Here is a 19,419-nt window from a genome sequence, read left to right as displayed (position 1 = left end):
GACATAGTAGGGGTTGGCTTTTTCATGTTCCTGGAGTAAACTAAATAGTGCCTTCATTGTTTCTTCAGATGCCAAATTCTGGCTGTAAAAATGGGTCAAATTAATCTCAAGCCTTTTAGTAACCAATGACAGATATAGATCTTCTTTTGTATTGGATATGCTGTCAGTTAAACCTGGCACAAATCTACTTTTCAAGGATTTTGATTTTTAAAACCCCAAATTTCTCAGCTTCTCAGAGTGTTGTGGACTAAATCTTAGGGGTAAAGGAGAATTATACACGTCTCAAAGTTGTGGTCTCAGATTTACAAAGAATAGCCTTGTTGATACTTCCCCCTGGCTAATCCCAAAAGTGTGTTGACCATCTGGCAGATAATGCCTCTGGGAACAATGCGTTGCCATGAGGCTGTATCCCAAGAGTACAGTTGCGTTCCTGTAGCAGCCAAGCCATGACCTGAAACAGCTATCAAGTTTAAGAAGAAAATAAAAGAAATAGGTGGACAGATCCCTACAGAAACATCAGACCATAACTCTGAACCATCTTAGAATTTCTCCTGCGCATAAGTGACAACATATCCCTACATATAAAATTGCACATGGTGCCATGGGAGCAGTTGATAGGAGGGAGATAGACTAATTTGCCTCCAAAAGCATTGCTATCTGATGAAATCGCAACCGCTTCTTGATTAGGCATTATGTAAGTGCAGGATTAAATCTGAGATGAGGCTCATGGCAGCACCCAGTTCTGACTCCATGAGACCTCATCAGTGCTAGAACCGGCTCCAGAGCACTTTCCAGCCCTCCCACTGCAGCTATTTTAAGGATCTGTGGGGAGTTACAAGAAGGATTGTTCTCCCCTTGCAATGCATTTATCTGAACAAATCAAAACCATTTTTCTGATGTGATGATGACAGCATGGGATAAACAGCTTAAACGTCAAATCTCACATGTATTTCATTTGAAATTACAGTAGTCCTACTGTTTTCCATAGCATTTTTCCATGCTCCCAGGGAACTGCTCTGAGGATTGCATCATGGGTAGCAAAACAATTAAGAGAAAGTCTCTATGCAAGAGAAATGGCCATCCAGTTTTGGCCGTGAAATTACTACCACTTTTTAAAGTCACAGGCATGCAAACACTGAGGATCTGGTTCATCATACTTCCTGAAACTTAAAGTGGAAGTCCCTGTAATTTGACAGAAAAGAAAAACACACACATCTGAAGTTTTAACAGATTTATGTTCAGTCAATTACTTCTTTATGTTCAGTTTCTGTTCTATAAAAAGATGCCTGGGTTGGGGCGATGATTCATAGGTATTTCTATATGCTTTAATTAACCCCATGGCTGCTGGAAGACAACATTTCCTGATAGTAACTACTAGCACCAAGCCCAGGTGCAAATGAACAAGCAGTTCGAAGTGGCAGCTCCTGATGCCTGGAGGTTAACCATGATTTATGCTCACCGGAAGAAAATGAAATATTATGATGGCTATGGTGGAAGGGTAAAGGGACAACAAGAACTTGTAATAGAGAGATAAGGCATTTTCACAGTTCTTTCTTATTCCACCTAGGTGAAAGGAAGATTCAGCGCAAGAAAGCAAAATCATTTTTAAGCCTCTGTTTAAATCCAGAAGTTGCCATACAGTTCTCAGCTGTCATACTTCTGGATAAAATAAACTTGCAAGTGCCGATCACAGGAAGGTCCGAACATCCATCAATTTAATATTCTTCAGAAGACACTCACCATTTAACATACTATCTGGAAAAATTTGCAGAGACACATATCTATTTCTCTGCATATACTTCGCTCCATAAGACGCACAGACTTTCCACCCCCCTGTTTTGTGGGAAAATAAGTGCGTCTTATGATCCGAAAAATACGGTACTTTGGAATATACTGCATTAAACTGGGAGAATTATGATGCATTAAGTCTAGCATTAAGCCATTTCAAGTTTGGTGTTCACTATTTTAGAGTAGCTGCATATTTTTCCCGTAAGAGCTTCTGTGCCATAAGAACGTCTTCAGATAAGCAAACATTGGGTGGATATGGTTAGCTTTAACATGATGCCTGCATTGAGAGACCATGATTTGTGATAGATTCAGAAATATAGTTTGAACTAACAACTATTTCTCATTTGCTAGCTGAAAGAAAAGCACCAGAGCCCAATTCAGGCCATGTTTTCTAGTTCCTGTTCACCAATCTGTTACAAAACAGGATTTTCAATTCATGTACAGTATTGCCATATCTAAGCTTCTTCAATAATGATTTTTTAGTGTTTAGTCTGTGAGACAGTGTGATATTTAATGTCTTGTTATCAACCAACAAAATAAGTCTGAAAAGAACTTGGTTTGAGCCAGATTTACAAGCTTCTCCTGACTATGGTTGGTAATGATCTTTGAATTGAGAAACAGCTATAGATCTGTTCCATAAGAGGTTACCCCATGGATGGGTTTGGCTGCTGAGAAGATACAAAGAAATATGAAGAAACAGTTTTAAATAATGATCTGCATGTGTTCTTGGAAACAAAACCTGGTTTGAGTTCTACACTATAAATAGTGCAAACTATTAATGGGTGTAGGTATCTGAACTAAAGTATTATGACTTGCCTTGGCCTACGATGGGAGTTTCGCAGCTGACAGTCTGGAACCTGTTTTGAATATCCAAATATCAGCAGTGTATTTATTCCCTGATCTGTTCATGTAAATGAACAATCCCTTATTCAACAAAGAAGTATATGTACTACAGTGCTGTAGAGATTTAGGGTGATCAACACATTTATTTGTAACTAGATTTGCTTGAAACAACAGTTATATTAATCTGGCTCTGGGCTCTTCGATGCCACCACTATAGTATTTTTACTTTAATGGCTTTTACTTTAATTTGTCTTTATATTTTCATGATACTTTAAAAAACTGTTATTGTTAATTATATTCAGTGTAATGTTTGGCACAAAGGAGGGCTATAACTGAACATGTTGTACTTAATAGTTTAACAACAACAACAACAACAACAACAACAACAACAACAACAAGTCATCAAGTCAATTCTGACATGTGGCAACCTTTTACAGGGTTTTCTAGTTTCTAGGAAGTGGATTATGATTCCCTTCTTGGATTGTGCAGCTTGCCCACAACTACACAGGCTGGCTCCTCTGGGATGCACAGCGGAGAGTTCAAACTCCCAGTTTCTGGCTTTACAGCCAGATACGTAAGCCATTGAGCTATAGATTGAATAAGGCCTACATACTGTGTATAGCTGTGTTTCCAGAATTATTTATTCAGAGAGACCTAAAGTGAAAAAAAGGATGTAATGTGGAGGTTGTCTCTTGTGTTGCTGGAAAAGAGTGTTTGTGATGACCAGCTTGCTCTCTTGACAAAACTCTATTAGCCTTTGCCCTGCTTTGTTCTGAACGCTGAGGCCAAACTTACCTGTTGTTCCTTTTATCTCTTGACTCCCTAATTTAGCATTCCAGTCCCCTATAATAAGAAGAACATCTTTCCTTGCTGTCAGTTCTAGAAGGTGTTGTAAGTCTTCATAGCATTGGTCAATTTCAGCCTCTTCGGCATTGGTGGTTGGTGCATAAACTTGGATTAATGTGATGTTGAAAGGTCTGCCTTAGATTCGTATTTAAATCATTCTATCATTTTTTAGATTGTATCCCAATGCTTTTCCCACTCTTTTGTTGACTATAAGGGCTACTCCATTTCTTCTACGGGATTCTTGCCCACAATAATAGATATGATAATCGTCTGAATTGAATTTGCCCATTCCCATCCATTTGAGTTCACTGATGCCCAGGATGTCAATGTTTATGCTTGCCATCTCCTGTTTGTCCACATCCAGCTTCCCAAGGTTCATAGATCTTACATTCCGGGTTCCTATGCAGTATTTTTCTTTGCAGCATTGGACTTTCCTTTCACTTCCACGCACGTCTGCAGCTGAGCATCCTTTCGGCTTTGGCCCAACCACTTCATTAGCTTTGGAGCTACTTGTGCTTGTTCTCCACTCTTCCTCAGTAGCATGTTGGACACCTCCTGACCTGAGGAGCTTGTCTTCCAGCATCATAGCCTTTTGTTTCTGTCCATGGCGTTTTCTTGGCAAAGACCCTGGAGTGGCTTGCCAGTTCCTGCTCCAGGTGGATCGCGTTTAGTCAGAATTCTCCACTATGACCTGTCCATCTTGGGTGGCCCTGCACAGCATAGCCCATACCTTCTCTGAATTACTCAAGCCCCTTTGCCACGACAAGGCAACAATCCATGAAGGGGACATTCTCCTCTACTCAAAACCGTACTATCAGCTTCTGAACATGGTTGCAATTGTATCTCTCTGATCAGCAAAAATATATGTTTTGGAGCTGTAGTAGATGGCACAAGAGAGAGGACCTTGATCAAAGGTCCTCTCAGTCTCTGCAAGAGCAGGCAAATTTAGAATGCGCCCAAAACTGTTGCTTTCTGTTATCTGCGATGGGCGGCTTTTTCACTGGAAAAAAAAAAAAGAAGCCCCAAAGAGGAAAATCATGTAAAAACTGATTCCACTGATACTTTTGCCCTGCTAGAAACAGCCTCCAATATCTGTACACTCCCTTTTCTGCCATGGCTTCAGGACTGTAGCATAAACTTCCATTTCCATTATGTGCTGCTCAGTCTTTAAAATGCAGTGTTCATCTCCCAGTTTAACCACGCCTGTCCCTGTCCCTGTCTACATTTAAGAGGCTGCTGAAAATTATGTTCTTTAGAGATGCATTTGACGGCAGCCTCCTATGATTCTCTTTGCCACTGCCCTACTACTTTATGTCCTGCTACTCTATTCTAGTCTTTGAACCATGGTGCCACCTGTTTCCGTCTTTGATTTATTCTTCTTAATTTTTGTTTCTACCATTGTTTCGTTTATTGTTTCTTTGGGTGTTTCCTTTGTCTTGTTCATGGTCCAGACTACACATATGGGGCAGTATAGAAATGAAACAAAATCAACTGAATCAATGAATGAATAAATGAATCCCTCAAACAATCATCCTGCCGAGGACTCCATTTAGATCAAAACAGGTGACATGAAATGGCTGGAAAGACAGGTGTCTTACAGGAAAGAGTTATTTTGCAGGTAGCACTCTCCCTTAAACTGACACTTATATCTTTCTGGAAATAACTCCAGAAAGTAGTAGCCCTACAGCTGGACCGAAAAGGTCTAGGCAGGGGACTGATCAGGGCTGGCCTGGAGCACAGTTCTGTGTATCTTGTGTGTCTGCTTCATTGGAATTCCTTTGATAAATCAGTCCTTGTTTTCCAAAGAGTATAGCAATATATAAGCAGCTGTTCTTTAAAAAAAAGAAAAGAAAAACAGAATACAAAGTCTTAGTATGATAAATAAAACAGAACAAAATTTTAAAATCAAGAGTGAAAATGAGAGCATGTAGGTAAAAATAAAGGAAAGGATTTCCAAGATGAATTCCAATGACCCTGTGGGTTATTGTGGAATGTGGAAAGAAGAAAAATGGTTTAATGGGTATGAAGGTCATATAACTGTTATGCCACAATAAATGGGTTACAAGATCCAAGGGTTCACAGGATTGCCTGGAAATTGCTAGAAAGGCATATAAAGTCTAGTTTACCCCTTTATTGTTAATAGTACCCTAATCCTTTACTGCAAATGTATACTTTAGAAATGGCAACACATCTTGATGATTAAAGGAATGTGACAACAGTTCATGTCCGTTAATAATCAAATCACATAGGTTAGATTGGGCTCTTATCAGCTTCCTCTCTTCCTCTCTCCCCCTCCCCCCATCTCCTTATGGTCTGATAGGTAGAAAATACTTTATATCCCCTATTACATAAATGATGAATTGGGCCATGGATTATGGGCTGTTATTGGCTTGGCTGTAGTCAATATGTTTTCTTTGGACAGGGATTTCAGTGATTTATTTCTCTTCAGGCCTGATCCCTTATTCACTTAGAGCAAGCAAGAAAAACTCAAGGTTGAGGGGCGTTTTAGCCACACTTAGACTTATAGTATTGGGAAGTTTAATTTTTTTTAAATGATGCAAATGCTTTGTGCTGTATAATGTCTCACAGCATAAGTTGGGGAAATACATGTTTTGGGAAATGTGGGTGTCAGTATGCAAAATACGTTCAACTCACTTCATTTAACACACACCATATACTGTAAACATATTTTAAATATATATTTTAGTTGCTCTGTTCTGCATTGTACTGGTGATGTTCACTGTAATGGTCAACTTTTTCATGAAAGCAGAAGATGGATATTTCTTAACCTTAACATTCCTGCCTATACTGCCTGCATGTCCCACTAGCAGGTCAAGACCCTCCAATGTAGGCAGCCATTGAATTGACTTGGACAAGGAGGAATCATTGTGGGATGATCTGCTTCTTCAGCTGAGGAGTCAATGAGACAATGAAAGTACATAACTACGGTAATATTCAGGTTCAGTAATGGAGTGGATGACTGTAGAAATGTAAAGCAATATCAGTCATAGTGGAGGTTATATTGGTGGATGATTACTCTGTAAAGATATGTGTTCAACCAGTTCTGGATGCAGTTGTACTCCCTGACACAATCTGATTTGTCATTTGGGAGTGATTCTTCGTCTACTTTTGTCACTGGAGACACAAAGAGCACTGCCACTTGATATTGATGTGCCAGCTATGATTCTTTTCAAAATGAGATAGCTTTGCTGCAGTGATATCTGCTCTGGTAACCTCCAGGTCAAAATTACTGTAATGAATGGTATATTACATTCATTCATGGCTACATTTGAAAACCCTGAGTTAACTGGAGTTAGGTCAAATTACAACTACTACAATATTACACCTACTTGAACAGCTGTACTGGCTTCCTGTCCATTTCCTGGCACAAAACAAGATCACGGGATTCCTGCCAAAGAGGGTCTCTCAAATATGACTCTCTTTTCTTGAGTGTTCCTCCCCAGGAAGGCCTGTTTGGCCTAAATTGTTTTCTTATTTAATCTAAGTACTTCACTTACATTGATTTGCTGTACAACAGTGGAAACAGAACAAAAGCTGGCACGGCTCTCCATAAAAATTGATAACATTTGTGTAAAAACAAAAATGCTATTTACTGCCCTCTGACACAGCATACACCATTACTGTCAAAGAGGAAGGTTTTATATTTTATTCCACAATACAAAGCATTTCTATTTATTCAACAGACATAGGATCTTTGTCTCTGTTCAAAGCATCAGTTATTAAGTCATTAATGACTGGATAATAGAAAGAGTGGATGGGATGCAGATGGATGAATGGGAGAATTTCAGTTTCACTCAGTTTCTGTTCTTCCAATGTGTTTATTTACTGAGATTCCACATGTTTGCATTTTGAAGAAGTTAACATGGAAAATCATAACACTTTTTTTTTTGCAAAATTCTAATTCACCTGTTTTGGACACCTTTTTCTAATATGTACAGTTTTACAAGCAATTTCCTCTAATATAATGCATGTTTGTACGTTCTATATTTATAAAAATTTTCTATATAATTTTTTCTCTATATAATTTTTGTGTAGATGCTATCCTAATATGCAACATTTTCTATACATTCTTAGAGAACTGAATCACAAAACTTTGAAACGAAGTATATCAAAGTAGAACAGATTATGCTCAGGAAGTACAAATTAAATAACTCTGCAGTAACATGCAATGTTTCCTTTGGTTTCCCCACTTCAGGGGGACATTGCAAGGTTAGAAATGTTGTGTGTCACAACAGCCAGAACAAAATATGCTTGTTGTTTTGGCCGACATTAATTGGAATGAGGATTAAGGAGTTGATGGAAAGAAAAAAATAGTTTGCAGGGATGGTATGAGACTCTGGACAGTCAATCTATATTTTCTTTATCTAAATGTATTGTTTATTCTCTGTTTGGAACATTAAAAAAGCAAAGCAAAGTTCTGCCTATATACTGCCTCATAGTGCTTAAAGCACTCTCTGGGTGGTTTACAAGTTAATTATGCAGACCACACATTGCCCTCCAGCAAGCTTTTTCATTTTATCAACCTCAAAAGGATGGAAGGCTGAGTCAACCTTGGGCCAGCTACCTAGGATTAAATCCTGGGTTGTGCGCACAGTTTGACCATTGTGCCACCACGGGTAGGAAAATGGGATATCTAGTTGCATGCTAGAACTCTGGCTTCATATGAACAAGTTCTTGGTGTGGCCTAGGAGATGGGAGATTCTTTAGGCACCCATATACGGCTTTCACCGCACAGAAGTTTTCATGTTTTGTAATTCCAGTCCATAGAATAATTAACTTTGGGATCATAATTCTCTGAATGGATTTTAGGACTAGGTAAGTGAGAAACCTTATCTCCGTTTAAGAAACTATTTCCAAAAAGCATGGAAATTTTCTTAAGTTTACAATTTAAAAAGGGAACAGATCAGTAGGGTGGGCATTTCCTTGATGCTAAGGGAGGTGTCTATAGATCCAGGAGTTGCTGTAGGCACTAGGTTGCTGAGGTGTGCACTGAGGAAAACTAAAACACCTGCACACACACAAGAGGTGCTTCATATTTAACTGCAATATGTTTGAGTTTTTTAAAATATAATACAGCTGAACAATTTTCTTTGTAAGCTCTTGGAAGGTTATACAGTTTATAATACATGGGTTATTTAAAATTCATCTAATCATACACAGACGGCTACTTACAAATCACTGGATGTTTTAGGTAAACTCATCAGCAACACACTTGAGTTAATGTCCCCAAACAGCCGTTATCTGATGACAATCCAGTTCTATTGCCATGAAGGGTGAATTCACAACATAACCAGCCTTATTTGTAACCATTCCTTGGTGGTGTTGCCTCACACCTAACCATTCAGACTCAAAAGCACATCCCCCTCTACTTCTTTCAGTCAGTCTTGTCTAGAAAACACCTTTACTTCTCTTTGCTGACTTTTGTGACAGGACAAATCCAGACACAAAGACAGCTGCAGTCAGGAGGTTACACAAGTTCTAGTGATATAGTTGTGACTTGCATGGTTGGTAGGACTGCCAGGGTGAAACGGTGGACCTTGAAATAACATTCATTCAAGCAATATGTAGTTAATAGGCATTTCAAAAAGGTCATTGTTTTATACTACAGCAGACCTTTTAAATCCTCAAGGGGGAAAAAAACACTGCAGAGGATTGGAAGTACCTGTGTTTTTCCTATGCTTAAATCCTTTAAAAACAAACAAACAAACAAACAAACAAACAAACAAGCAATATTAGGAACAGCATATATACAATGTCCTTGCTGACAAAGGTCCACATAGTCAAACCTATGATTTTTCCAGTAGTGAAGTATGGAAGTGAGAGCTGGACTATAAAGAAAGCTGACTGCCGAAGAATTGATGCCTTTGAATTGTGGTGCTGGAGGAGGCTCTTGAGAGTCCCCTGGACTGCAAGGAGAACAAACCTATCCATTCTGAATGAAATGAACCCTAAGTGCTCACTGGAAGGACAGATCCTGAAGCTGAGGCTCCAATACTTTGGCCATCTCATGAGAAGAGAAGACTCCCTGGAAAAGACCCTGATGTTGGGAAAGTGTGAAGGTAAGAAGAGAAGGGGATGACAGAGAATGAGATGGATGGACAGTGTCATTGAAGCGACCAACATGAATTTAACCAAACTCCGGGAGGCAGTGGAAAACAGGAGGGCATGGTGTGCTCTGGTCCATGGGTTCACAAAGAGTCAGACACAACTTAATGACTAAACAACAAATATACAATGTCAATATTTAATAGATACTTAGGTTTTTTTGATAAAACTTGTACCTGTTATATAATGCCAGTCAATGTTTGATTTTTTAATAATAATAATAATAATAATAATAATAATAATAATAATAATAATAATAATAATAATAATAATAATAATAATAATAATAATAATAATAATAAAAGTGCCATCAAGTCTGTTTAGACTTATGGCAATCCTTTGCAGGGTTTTCTAGGCAGAGAATAATCAGAAGAGGTTTACCATTCCCTTCTTCTGGGGGTGCTCTTGGACTGAGCAGCTTGCCCAAGGCCATACAGGCTGGCTCTTCTCTGGGTAGGCACAGCAGGCAACAAACTCCCAGGCTCTGGTTCCCCTAACTCACAGAGCTATCCAGCCAGCAAACAGTTCACAAAGGACTGAAAGACAAATGTTATTTACCTTTCTCCCCCACCCCAAGTGGCTATCTGTGAAATGCTTTCACAGGAAAAACCAAGAAAATATTATAAGATTTTTCAATGAAGATCATATTAATGTATTTCTTACAACTCATTTTATAAACCTTAACATTTCTCCCTGCGTACAAGATGTTGATTCATTGAGGGAACGTGCATTCACAGATCAAATTTCTAAGTTGTTGGCAGTTAAAAGCAGGTGGGAGAAAAAAAAAGAACCCAAAATTAATGGGTCACCAGGCGTTTTCTTCAGAGAATTTAAGTACTTAACAGTAAGGGGAGGGGAAAAATCAGTTTACAGCCAGGTGGCTTGAGGGGATATTTTGCTGAATGCCGATTAAAAATAATTTCTTCTAAATGAGACCTAACCACAAAATGGGGCCATTAATGGATAAGACGTTTTCACCAGAGAGGAAAGCATGCCTGAATGGCTTTTGAGTCACCTATAAGCCCCAGTTCTCTTTCCTCTTTTCTTTCCTCTGTCCTCTTTTTTTTTCTCATTCTCAATTGCAGAGTAAATAAACACCAAGTGATGCCTCACTGTTTTCAGCCAAAAACACAGGCCAAACTCCTCTGAGAAAACATTTGGCCTCTGTGGTTTTGTAAAACGTTCCAGAACACTGAATTCACTGACAAACACTGTGGAAAAGCTCCCATCTACTGGAACGCTGCTGTGGAATGTTATAGTATCAGAACTTCCAATGGGTCCATTTCCCAAACAAGACCTTGTTTTTTAATTTTTAATCTCGCTCTCTTTTTTAAGGGCTATGTGGGAGTTTAAAGAAGTTCTCATGGGAAAAATGAATGGCAAGAAATTCTAGCTTTAAATGAAACAACTAATCTGCTAGTTTGATTGTTCTTCAAAATTTACAATGAACTAATAATCCTAATTAAAACCACTTGTCCTAGTTCTGTAAAGCATCATAGCTTTCTCTATGCTTCGTTTGTACACACCACAGTCTATTATTTCCCCTCCTTTTCATGATCACTTAAAAAATAAAACGTGCTGACTTTGTCAGGGCAGCTGAGCTAATTTTGTGAACTCAGTGTGAAACCTTAGCTAAATTGTAGTAATTTTCCTTAATTTGTAATAGTGATTGGAGTGCAAACGAAATTTTCCTCTTGGGTCAATCCTATAATTTTCAATTAACTAAAACTGATCGGCAGGCTTACTCCAATCCTACATGATGTTTGAAGGGCCTGAAGGCATTTCTGAAGGTGATAGGTTTTTCTGGAGGAGGGGGCACATACGGATATGCAATGCTACATTTTGTAAACTAAAAGAATTGTTTAATCTAGATTATTTAGATATTTTCTCTGTGATGATAAAAGCGCAGTACACAGTACAACTAACCTCCACAGCCCTCATACCCTTCACTTTACTTGAACATCTTTTTGAAAATTGGAATGACCCTACAAAGTTAGTCATGGCCAAACGCTACTGCTTTCAATGGGTCCAGGCAATCAACTACAGTACAGGAAAATTCAACACAGGTCCTGAAATATATGAAAATTCAAACCCACGATGGAATAATTTGCAGACTAGGATTTAAGCCAGGAAAGTCAATTTAAAAGAGGTGAAGAACAACGTAAAAATGTGAAGAAAAGAGGAGTAAAAAGGCAGTAGGACAATGGAGAGAAAGAACAGATGGCTATTTTATCAAATGTGGATGTTGTGGATGGCGAAGAAGCATGTCTGACTCAAATTAGATCCACTAGAATCAACTAGGATTACTATGTTTCAGAATTTTGGATATATGATATATGTCTTTGTTGATGTTTAATGTTGTCTGGGATGGATGGGTTTATGATTTGTTGCTTATTGTTAATAGTTTTCAGTTTGTTTTAAACAGCTTAGAGTAGTGGTATAGAATTTTTTGAAATAAATAAATAAATAAATAAATAACAGGTGACACTTCTACTGTAAAAGGGTAAAGTCTTCAAGTACTAATCCTACACAATCTACATTCAGTCCATTGAGCTGGATGCTGAACTTATCATTCTCAAACTAAAGTCACTGAAACCAATGGGTCATCAACTTGTGATGACTAATAAGTCAGGCTGGTTCGAACAAGCCTACTCTCAGCATCTCTAAGACTGAGCCTGAGCCCATTGTGTCAATTTGGAAAGCTGTAAAAATGCCAGTGGAGTAAATAACAATACACTGTGGCTTTTGTTTTTCTTTTAATATAATGCGTTCTGCTTGTAGAAATGGCTGCCAAGCACAATGGCTTGCTCCAAGCATTTCACAAGCACTTCACAAACAGTGATGTACAAGCAGAGGTGGACCAAGTGTGCATCCTCAAGGCCATTTGTAATCTTTCCCCATATATAAAGTTGCATCCGGTTCACACAGTGGTCAATTAGTTGCCCATAAAAAGTGCACAATCAGAATATAAGTGCAATAGCATCTCGCTTCCCCTCACTCATGCTCCTTCGCAGATGAAACAAGGAGAAAGACTGTTTCTGGTACTGGAGGGGAATGAATATCCACTATCTGAGAGCATCCTATGAAAATGATGTCTGTATTTTGAGGTCAGTTCTATTAAGTTGTACTTACTTCCAGATAAATAAATATAAAATTATAATCTTATACATGCATATCTGAAAACAAGTTCCAGAAGAATAAACATACACCTGAAAAAACCACATGAGATTGCAGTGATAAAAGGAAACAGCATCTACCGGCTGAAATATTGCAGAAAGATGATGGTGATGAAGCTTCTCAGTAGTGAAAGACTTTTCCTTCTCTCCCCCAACTTTTAAGGCTTGCAAATAATCCCTTTCATCACATGCAAGCCGCTAGACAGGAGGAGAAAGTCTTTACCATTACCAAAGATTGCCACTACCAGATCACTTTACTGAAATTTGTGATAATGAAAGACTTCCTCCTCTCGTCCTGAGGCTTGCATGGTTTCCAAGTGTTGAAACAGATTATCTGGAAATCAGAAAAGCCACAGAAAAAAAGTAGAAATCTTTCATCATTGAGAATCTTTGTTTGACATTATCACTCTCCCACAGATATAGCCACCTCTAGAGAATTTCAGCCAGTGACTATATTCTAATGAAATACCATCTTTTTCAGCTTTTAGTTATAATTTTATGGATGTGTCACCATCTGGCAAAGATTTTGGGCTGAATTTAACATATTGCAGAGATAGCTTTGGATCCTACATGCAAATTTATAATGCATAGTGTTCTGCACTTTCTATAGCTTAAGAATGTAGAGAGTTTGAGAATGTAGTAAGAGGAGGCCTGTCGCATGTATGCTCACAACTTACCCTGTCTAGTTTTTTAAGCAGTGCAAGGAACAGATTAGCAAAATATATGCAGCAATGGTGAATGCCTCTCTATGGAACATATAATTCTGCTGTGCCCCAAAAATGAAGCTGTGAGATTTCTGCTGTAATCTCCTTGAACCTCACCGTAATCGATTAAGTGCAGGATTTCAATTGGTTTAATCCTTTTCAGTTATACTTTATTTTATTTAACGCACTGATACTGCAACTCTAAGCATCACTTGGTGGGGAAATATGATACAGATAAATAAACAAAATAACCCTCATTTCTATTATGAAAATACCATGATCATGGTTTTCTCTTTATGTCTTAAAAATATCAGGATCCATACTTAGAAATGGCCTAGAACCATTTCATACAACTGTGGTTTTATTTCTAGGTCCCAGTAACCTTCTTCATTCATCTAACCTGTGGAACTGAGAAAGGGGCCAATTTATAATCAAGCCAGCCAGCCAGCACATCACTGAAAGATCTTCTAATGGTATACATGGTTCAGTGTTGTGCAAGGTCCATGTTCATATAAATATCATCATATGGTAAAAGGAGGAGGGATCCTGTGGTGGAAGAATCTGTTTTAATCTGGTAAAACATCCCAATAATAGTTGTTGTGGGTTTTTCAGGCTCTTTGGCCATGTTCTGAAGGTTGTTCTTCCTAACGTTTCACCAGTCTCTGTGGCCGGCATCTTCAGAGGACAGTACTCAGTGTTCACAAAGGTGAGAGAAGGATACTTTCCCTTCCCTTCCATTCTATTATGTTTGAAAATTAAAGCATCCTTACCCGTATAGATGAATCTTCCGGGTGTACCCTTACAGAACTGCTTAGATTTGTAGGACAATGTAACTTCAACCACACCAGGGATATGTCGGGGCGGTGTCTGAACTCTGATTGCATGAGGCGTAATAAGCTAGAAGAAAATATAAGGGAGGAAATCTGTTAGATGCAGAATAGTTCTTTAATAACACATTCTTGTCAGATCACATAAACAAAGCGTTGGAACATGTAATTAACCTGTCAGTGTTTAAATGTATTCTTGACGTAACCAGCATAAAAGCCAATGACAACAATATTTGCAAGTGCTCATCTTCCCAGCCATAATAATATTAACTCTGTTTTCATACATGGCAGGCATTTACTTCTGGGTATGAAAATTGCTTGTGACATGCTGCAACATTTGAATGCAATTTGCTACTTTTATATTCATGAATCCCAAAAGATTTCCATCTGGATTTTGGCATCTACACCTTCCTTAGTGCATTACTGAAAACTTGTAGAAAATTCCAAACATCCAAGAGTTGATATGGACTTCATGTCACAAAGAATCATCTCCCTAAAGTAAATTCCTTTTAAGCTTTATTGATGTCAATGGAAGAATGACTCTCCGATTGAAATCTGTGTATCTTCTTATCTGGTTAGACTGTGCCACAAACTTATTAATATTATGTTAAATCAAGTAATACAACATAATAGGCTTTTAGATATTTTCCCATTAAACCTGTTTTTTTTCCATTCACTTACATGCAATACTTTAAAAAATCAAACTGATTTTATAGTTTCTTGAACCGTGTTCCTTAAAAGAAAAAGTGGCATTTCTCTACAACCTTTTCAATATGATTATATACATTTTAAATTTTGACTAGTTTTTTAAATTTTACAGACATTTGTTCTTGCCTTGCTCTTTCAAAATAATCAATATCAGAACCCTGAAGTATATAACCTTTCAATTATTCATCTTTTTGTTAAATTAGATACAACGTACATGGTTATTCCATTGAACTAATAATAAGGAAATGAATAAAAATATGCCCTATTCCAAATTAGATCAATCCAAAGAAGAAAAAGTCTTAGGAAACTTATCCTGCTGTACCAAACTACGTGCTGTTGAAAGCTCTGCAGGGGTAGGTGTTTTACTACCAGAGAGAGTAAAAGATATGCCAGTGGTTGTGTGCATGGGTATCTATTATGAAGATACTGTATGTTATAACTCTTTCTTCATCAAACATGCTTCAGGAAGTGATGTGATTGTATACAACCCCCGGGGGTTGGCACAATTAATTCCTTCCAGTTGCTGTCAGTGGGAAGCAAATTAAAAACAAAACAAAACACCCTGCCTTGTATCTTGCATCTCATCGAGAGCAGAACAATGAGGCACAGGATGTGATGCTTGTTCCACAAGCTGTTCTGTCCTCTGCCCTATCACTCTAGTGTAGAGTAAGATAAGAGATGAGAAAAGCTACCCTTTGGGGCTCCAGGACCCAGTAAGACCATGTTGTTGGGGATTTCTGGGAAATTGAGTTAAAGATATATATATAATGTTTTGATCTCTGAGTAGGATTGCTCTGCCCAAAGAAGCCTCAAGCCTGAGAAAGATTGTGGCATAACTGAAGAGGTCCAGGTTAAGTTCCTTACCTATAGAATAAAGAGCTCTCAGATAGTAGGACTAAGCTTCTCCCTCTCTGTTTGACACCCTGGAGAGTCGTGGCCAGTCAGAGGAGGCAATATTGGGTTACAGTGGCGAATGGTGCTCAATTTATGGCAGCTCCAGTAGGTTCAGATTTATTCTGCCGTGTGTGTGTGTGTGTGTGTGTGTGTGTGTGTGTGCACGCAGGGGTGCATCTGCATGCATGCATGCGTTTATATTGCCTCGTCACAGCATGCATAAGGTCTGCCATCAATTTACTTCTCTTTCAATACTATTTCATGGATTTCCCAGTAAAAACATGCTGGTTTCCATGAAGAAGCAGAGTTAAGGTTGGCAAGAGTTTCGCGGATTTGCTGGATGGTTCCTCACAAATTTTATTTATTTATTTATTTATTTATTTATTTATTTATTTATTTATTTATTTTATTTTATTTTATTTTATTTTATTTTATTTTATTTATACCCTGCCTATCTGGTCGTTTCGATAGCCACTCTAGGCTATCTGGTCATTTTGTTAGTCACTTTAGGCAGCTAGAGTGGTCAAACACTTTCCCTCAACCTTTTAAAGTAAGTTTAACAGAAACTATAGTTTAAAAAATACTAATGCAGTATTTTCTCCAGGCCGATTGCCATTTCTTCTGAAGTTTCACACTGAACAGATAACATTTATTTTATTTCTCTCTGTAAATTAGTATACTGTAATCTGAAATCTGGGCCAATATGACATGTGATGGACAAGAGTTTGGAACGTTTAATTTTTAAAAAAGAATGTAATATTAATATATTAATTCTAAGCACTGGCATTGGATAGACAGTCATGTGAAAAAGAAAGTGCACCCTCTTTGTATTCTATGGTTTTATCAGGACATAATAAAAATCATCTGGTCCTTAGCAGGTCTGAAAATTAGGTAAATACAACCTCAGATGAACAACAACACATAACATATTACACCGTGTGCTGATCTATTTTATAGAAATAAAGCCAAAATGGGGAAGCCATATGTGAAAAATGAAGCAATAGCTTGTCGAACCACCTTTAGCAACAATAACTTGAAATAATTGTTTTATGTACGGCTTCATCGGTCTCTCACATCTTTGTGGAGGAATTCTGGCCCATTTGTCTTTACAGTGTTGCTTCAGTTTAATGAGGGTTGCAGGCATTTGTTTATGCACAACTCTCTTAAGATCCCACCACAGCATTTCAATCAGGTTCAGGTCTGGCTTTTGACTAATCCATTGCAGCACCTTGATTCTTTTCTTTTTTAGCCTTCCTGTTCCAGATTTGCTGGTGTGCTTGGATGATTGTCCTGTTGCATGACCCAATATCAGACAAGCTTTAGCTGTCAGACAGATAGCCTCACATTTGACTCTAGAATACTTTGGTATACAGAGGAGTTCATAGTTGACTCAATGATTGCAAGGTGCCCACGTCCTGTGGCTGCAAAACAAGTCCAAAATCATCACCCCTCCACCACCATACTTGACAATTGGTATGAGGTGTTTGTGTTGATATACTGTGTTTGATTTTCACCAAATGTGGTGCTGTGCATTAAGGCCAAACATCTCCACTTTGGTCTTGTCTGTTCAAATGACATTGTTCCAGAAGTCTCGTAGTTTGACCGGGTGCAACTTGGCAAACCTAAGCTGGGCCACCATGTTCTTTTTAGAGAGAAGAGGCTTTCTCCTGTCAACCTTTCCAAATAAACCATACTTGTTCAGTCTCTTTCTAATTGTCCTGATGTGAACTTTAACATTTATCATGCTAACTGAGGCCTGTAGAGTTTGAGATGCAACTCTTAGGGTTTTTGTAATTTCTCTGAGCATTGCACGATCTGACCTTGGGGTGAATTTCCTTGGACATCCCCTTCTGAGAAGATTGGCAAGTGTCTTGAATATTTTCCACTTCGGAATAATCTTCCTCAGTGTAGAATGATGGACTTTACATTGTTTGGAAAGACCTTATTACCCTTCCTAGATGGATGGACAGCAACAATTGTTTCTCTGTAATCATTGCTGATACAGTGGTGCCTCGCATAGCGAGGTTAATCCGTTCCGGATCGTTAAACGGTACAGAAAAGCCCATTAGAACGCATTAAACATGGTTTAATGCGTTCCAAATGGGCCAAATACTCACCGTTCAATGAAGCTTCGTAATGGCCGGCAGCCATTTTTGCGCCCTCGCCTCGCTTAACGAGGGCGCGAAAACGCTGCGGGCGGCCATTTTAGGCCATTTCCCGGCTTCCGGCGGCCATTTTGGCCGCCGAACAGCTGATCAGCGGGGGGCGTTTTGCGAAGATCGGTAAGCGAAATGCTTACCGGTCTTTGCAAAGCGAATTTTTCCCTATGGGAACAACGTTGTGCGATCGCATTAGCGATCCGAAAAAACGGATCGCTATGCGATTTAATCGTTATATGGTGCGCTCGTTAAGCGAGGCACCACTGTATATTTCCTCCTTGGCATTATGCTAACACACACCTGAATACTCTAGACAAGCAAACCGCTAAGACTTTGACTTTTATAGAAGTGGTTACACTTGCTGATGACCAATGACTCTAGTGTTTTTGGTTAACAGCACCTGGCTGGTACTTAGCTTCTTAATTCCTATGGAAGCAGTGAGGGTGTACTTAGTTTTCCACACATGGTTTCTCCATTTTGGCTTTATTTCTGTAAAATAAATCATGACACGGTGTAATATGTCATATCTTGTTCTTCTGAGGTTGTATTTACCTAATTTTCAGAATTGCTAGGGACCAGATGATTATTATTATGCTCTAATTTGCATATTACCATAGAAGTCAAAAGGTGTGCTTTCTTTTTCACATGACTATACACTGCCTCCTCGTCTCCTTCCTGAGCTGAAATTTTGAATGAAAAACCTTTCAATCTAATAGGTCCTCCCTCTCCTACATTCCTAACAGGCATACATGGATGGTTTCAAGGGATACACAATGCTTGTCCTGATGTGTTGGATTGGTTAGACATTTAAAATGTCCACCGGGAAAATGTTCCCCAGTTCTAAAGCCCCAGCTGATGCCTCAGAATCTAGCAACCCTATATAGTGACTCTTAAAGAAGAAGACAAAAACACCCTTTCCAAAGACTTGCAGTGCAGTCCTGGCATGTGACTGCCATGTCTTCAATGTTACAGAACTGAAATTAGTTCCAAGCTCTAGAATGCTTGTTTTTCTAATATAAAATGAAATATCAGTAGTGTATTGTTTGCTAGTGCAGTACAAATGAAGACTCAAAACTTCATTTTCATTTTCTTTTCTATGTCTATGTCTTTCTTATTTTTGTACCCACAAAATTGAAGGTTTTAGAATAAAAAATCAAAGTAACTCAAAATTAATGACTGGAGACATGGACACCAATACATAGCTAAAAATCTGGAAGGATTCTGTCCCAAATTTGGTATTGCTCAAAAGCTTTACATATTCTGAATTTCTGTAAGTTGTACAGAAACTTTAATGTCCATCTTCTGCTGATCTGCTGCAAATTTGTTTTTAATTTCCTTAACATGCATT

At 38.4% G+C, this 19,419-nt stretch overlaps 1 protein-coding gene across 6 annotated transcripts in view; it reads right to left on the bottom strand.

The window, feature by feature from the left end:
• Positions 1-19,419, bottom strand: part of EBF1 (EBF transcription factor 1) — a 447,315-nt gene that overhangs the window by 81,670 nt on the left and 346,226 nt on the right. For all 6 annotated transcript variants that reach the window (XM_020791311.3, XM_020791274.3, XM_078385600.1 and 3 more), the window contains exon 10: positions 14,254-14,380. In XM_020791311.3, the coding sequence (XP_020646970.1) occupies positions 14,254-14,380 (127 nt within the window). The remainder of the gene's footprint in view (positions 1-14,253; positions 14,381-19,419) is intronic.

The sequence above is a fragment of the Pogona vitticeps genome, chromosome 2 (genome assembly GCF_051106095.1).
Source record: "Pogona vitticeps strain Pit_001003342236 chromosome 2, PviZW2.1, whole genome shotgun sequence".
In the NCBI taxonomy this organism is placed as follows: domain Eukaryota; kingdom Metazoa; phylum Chordata; class Lepidosauria; order Squamata; family Agamidae; genus Pogona; species Pogona vitticeps.
Note: the sequence above shows the minus strand (reverse complement) of the source record. Positions and strands in the feature narration are given on the sequence as shown.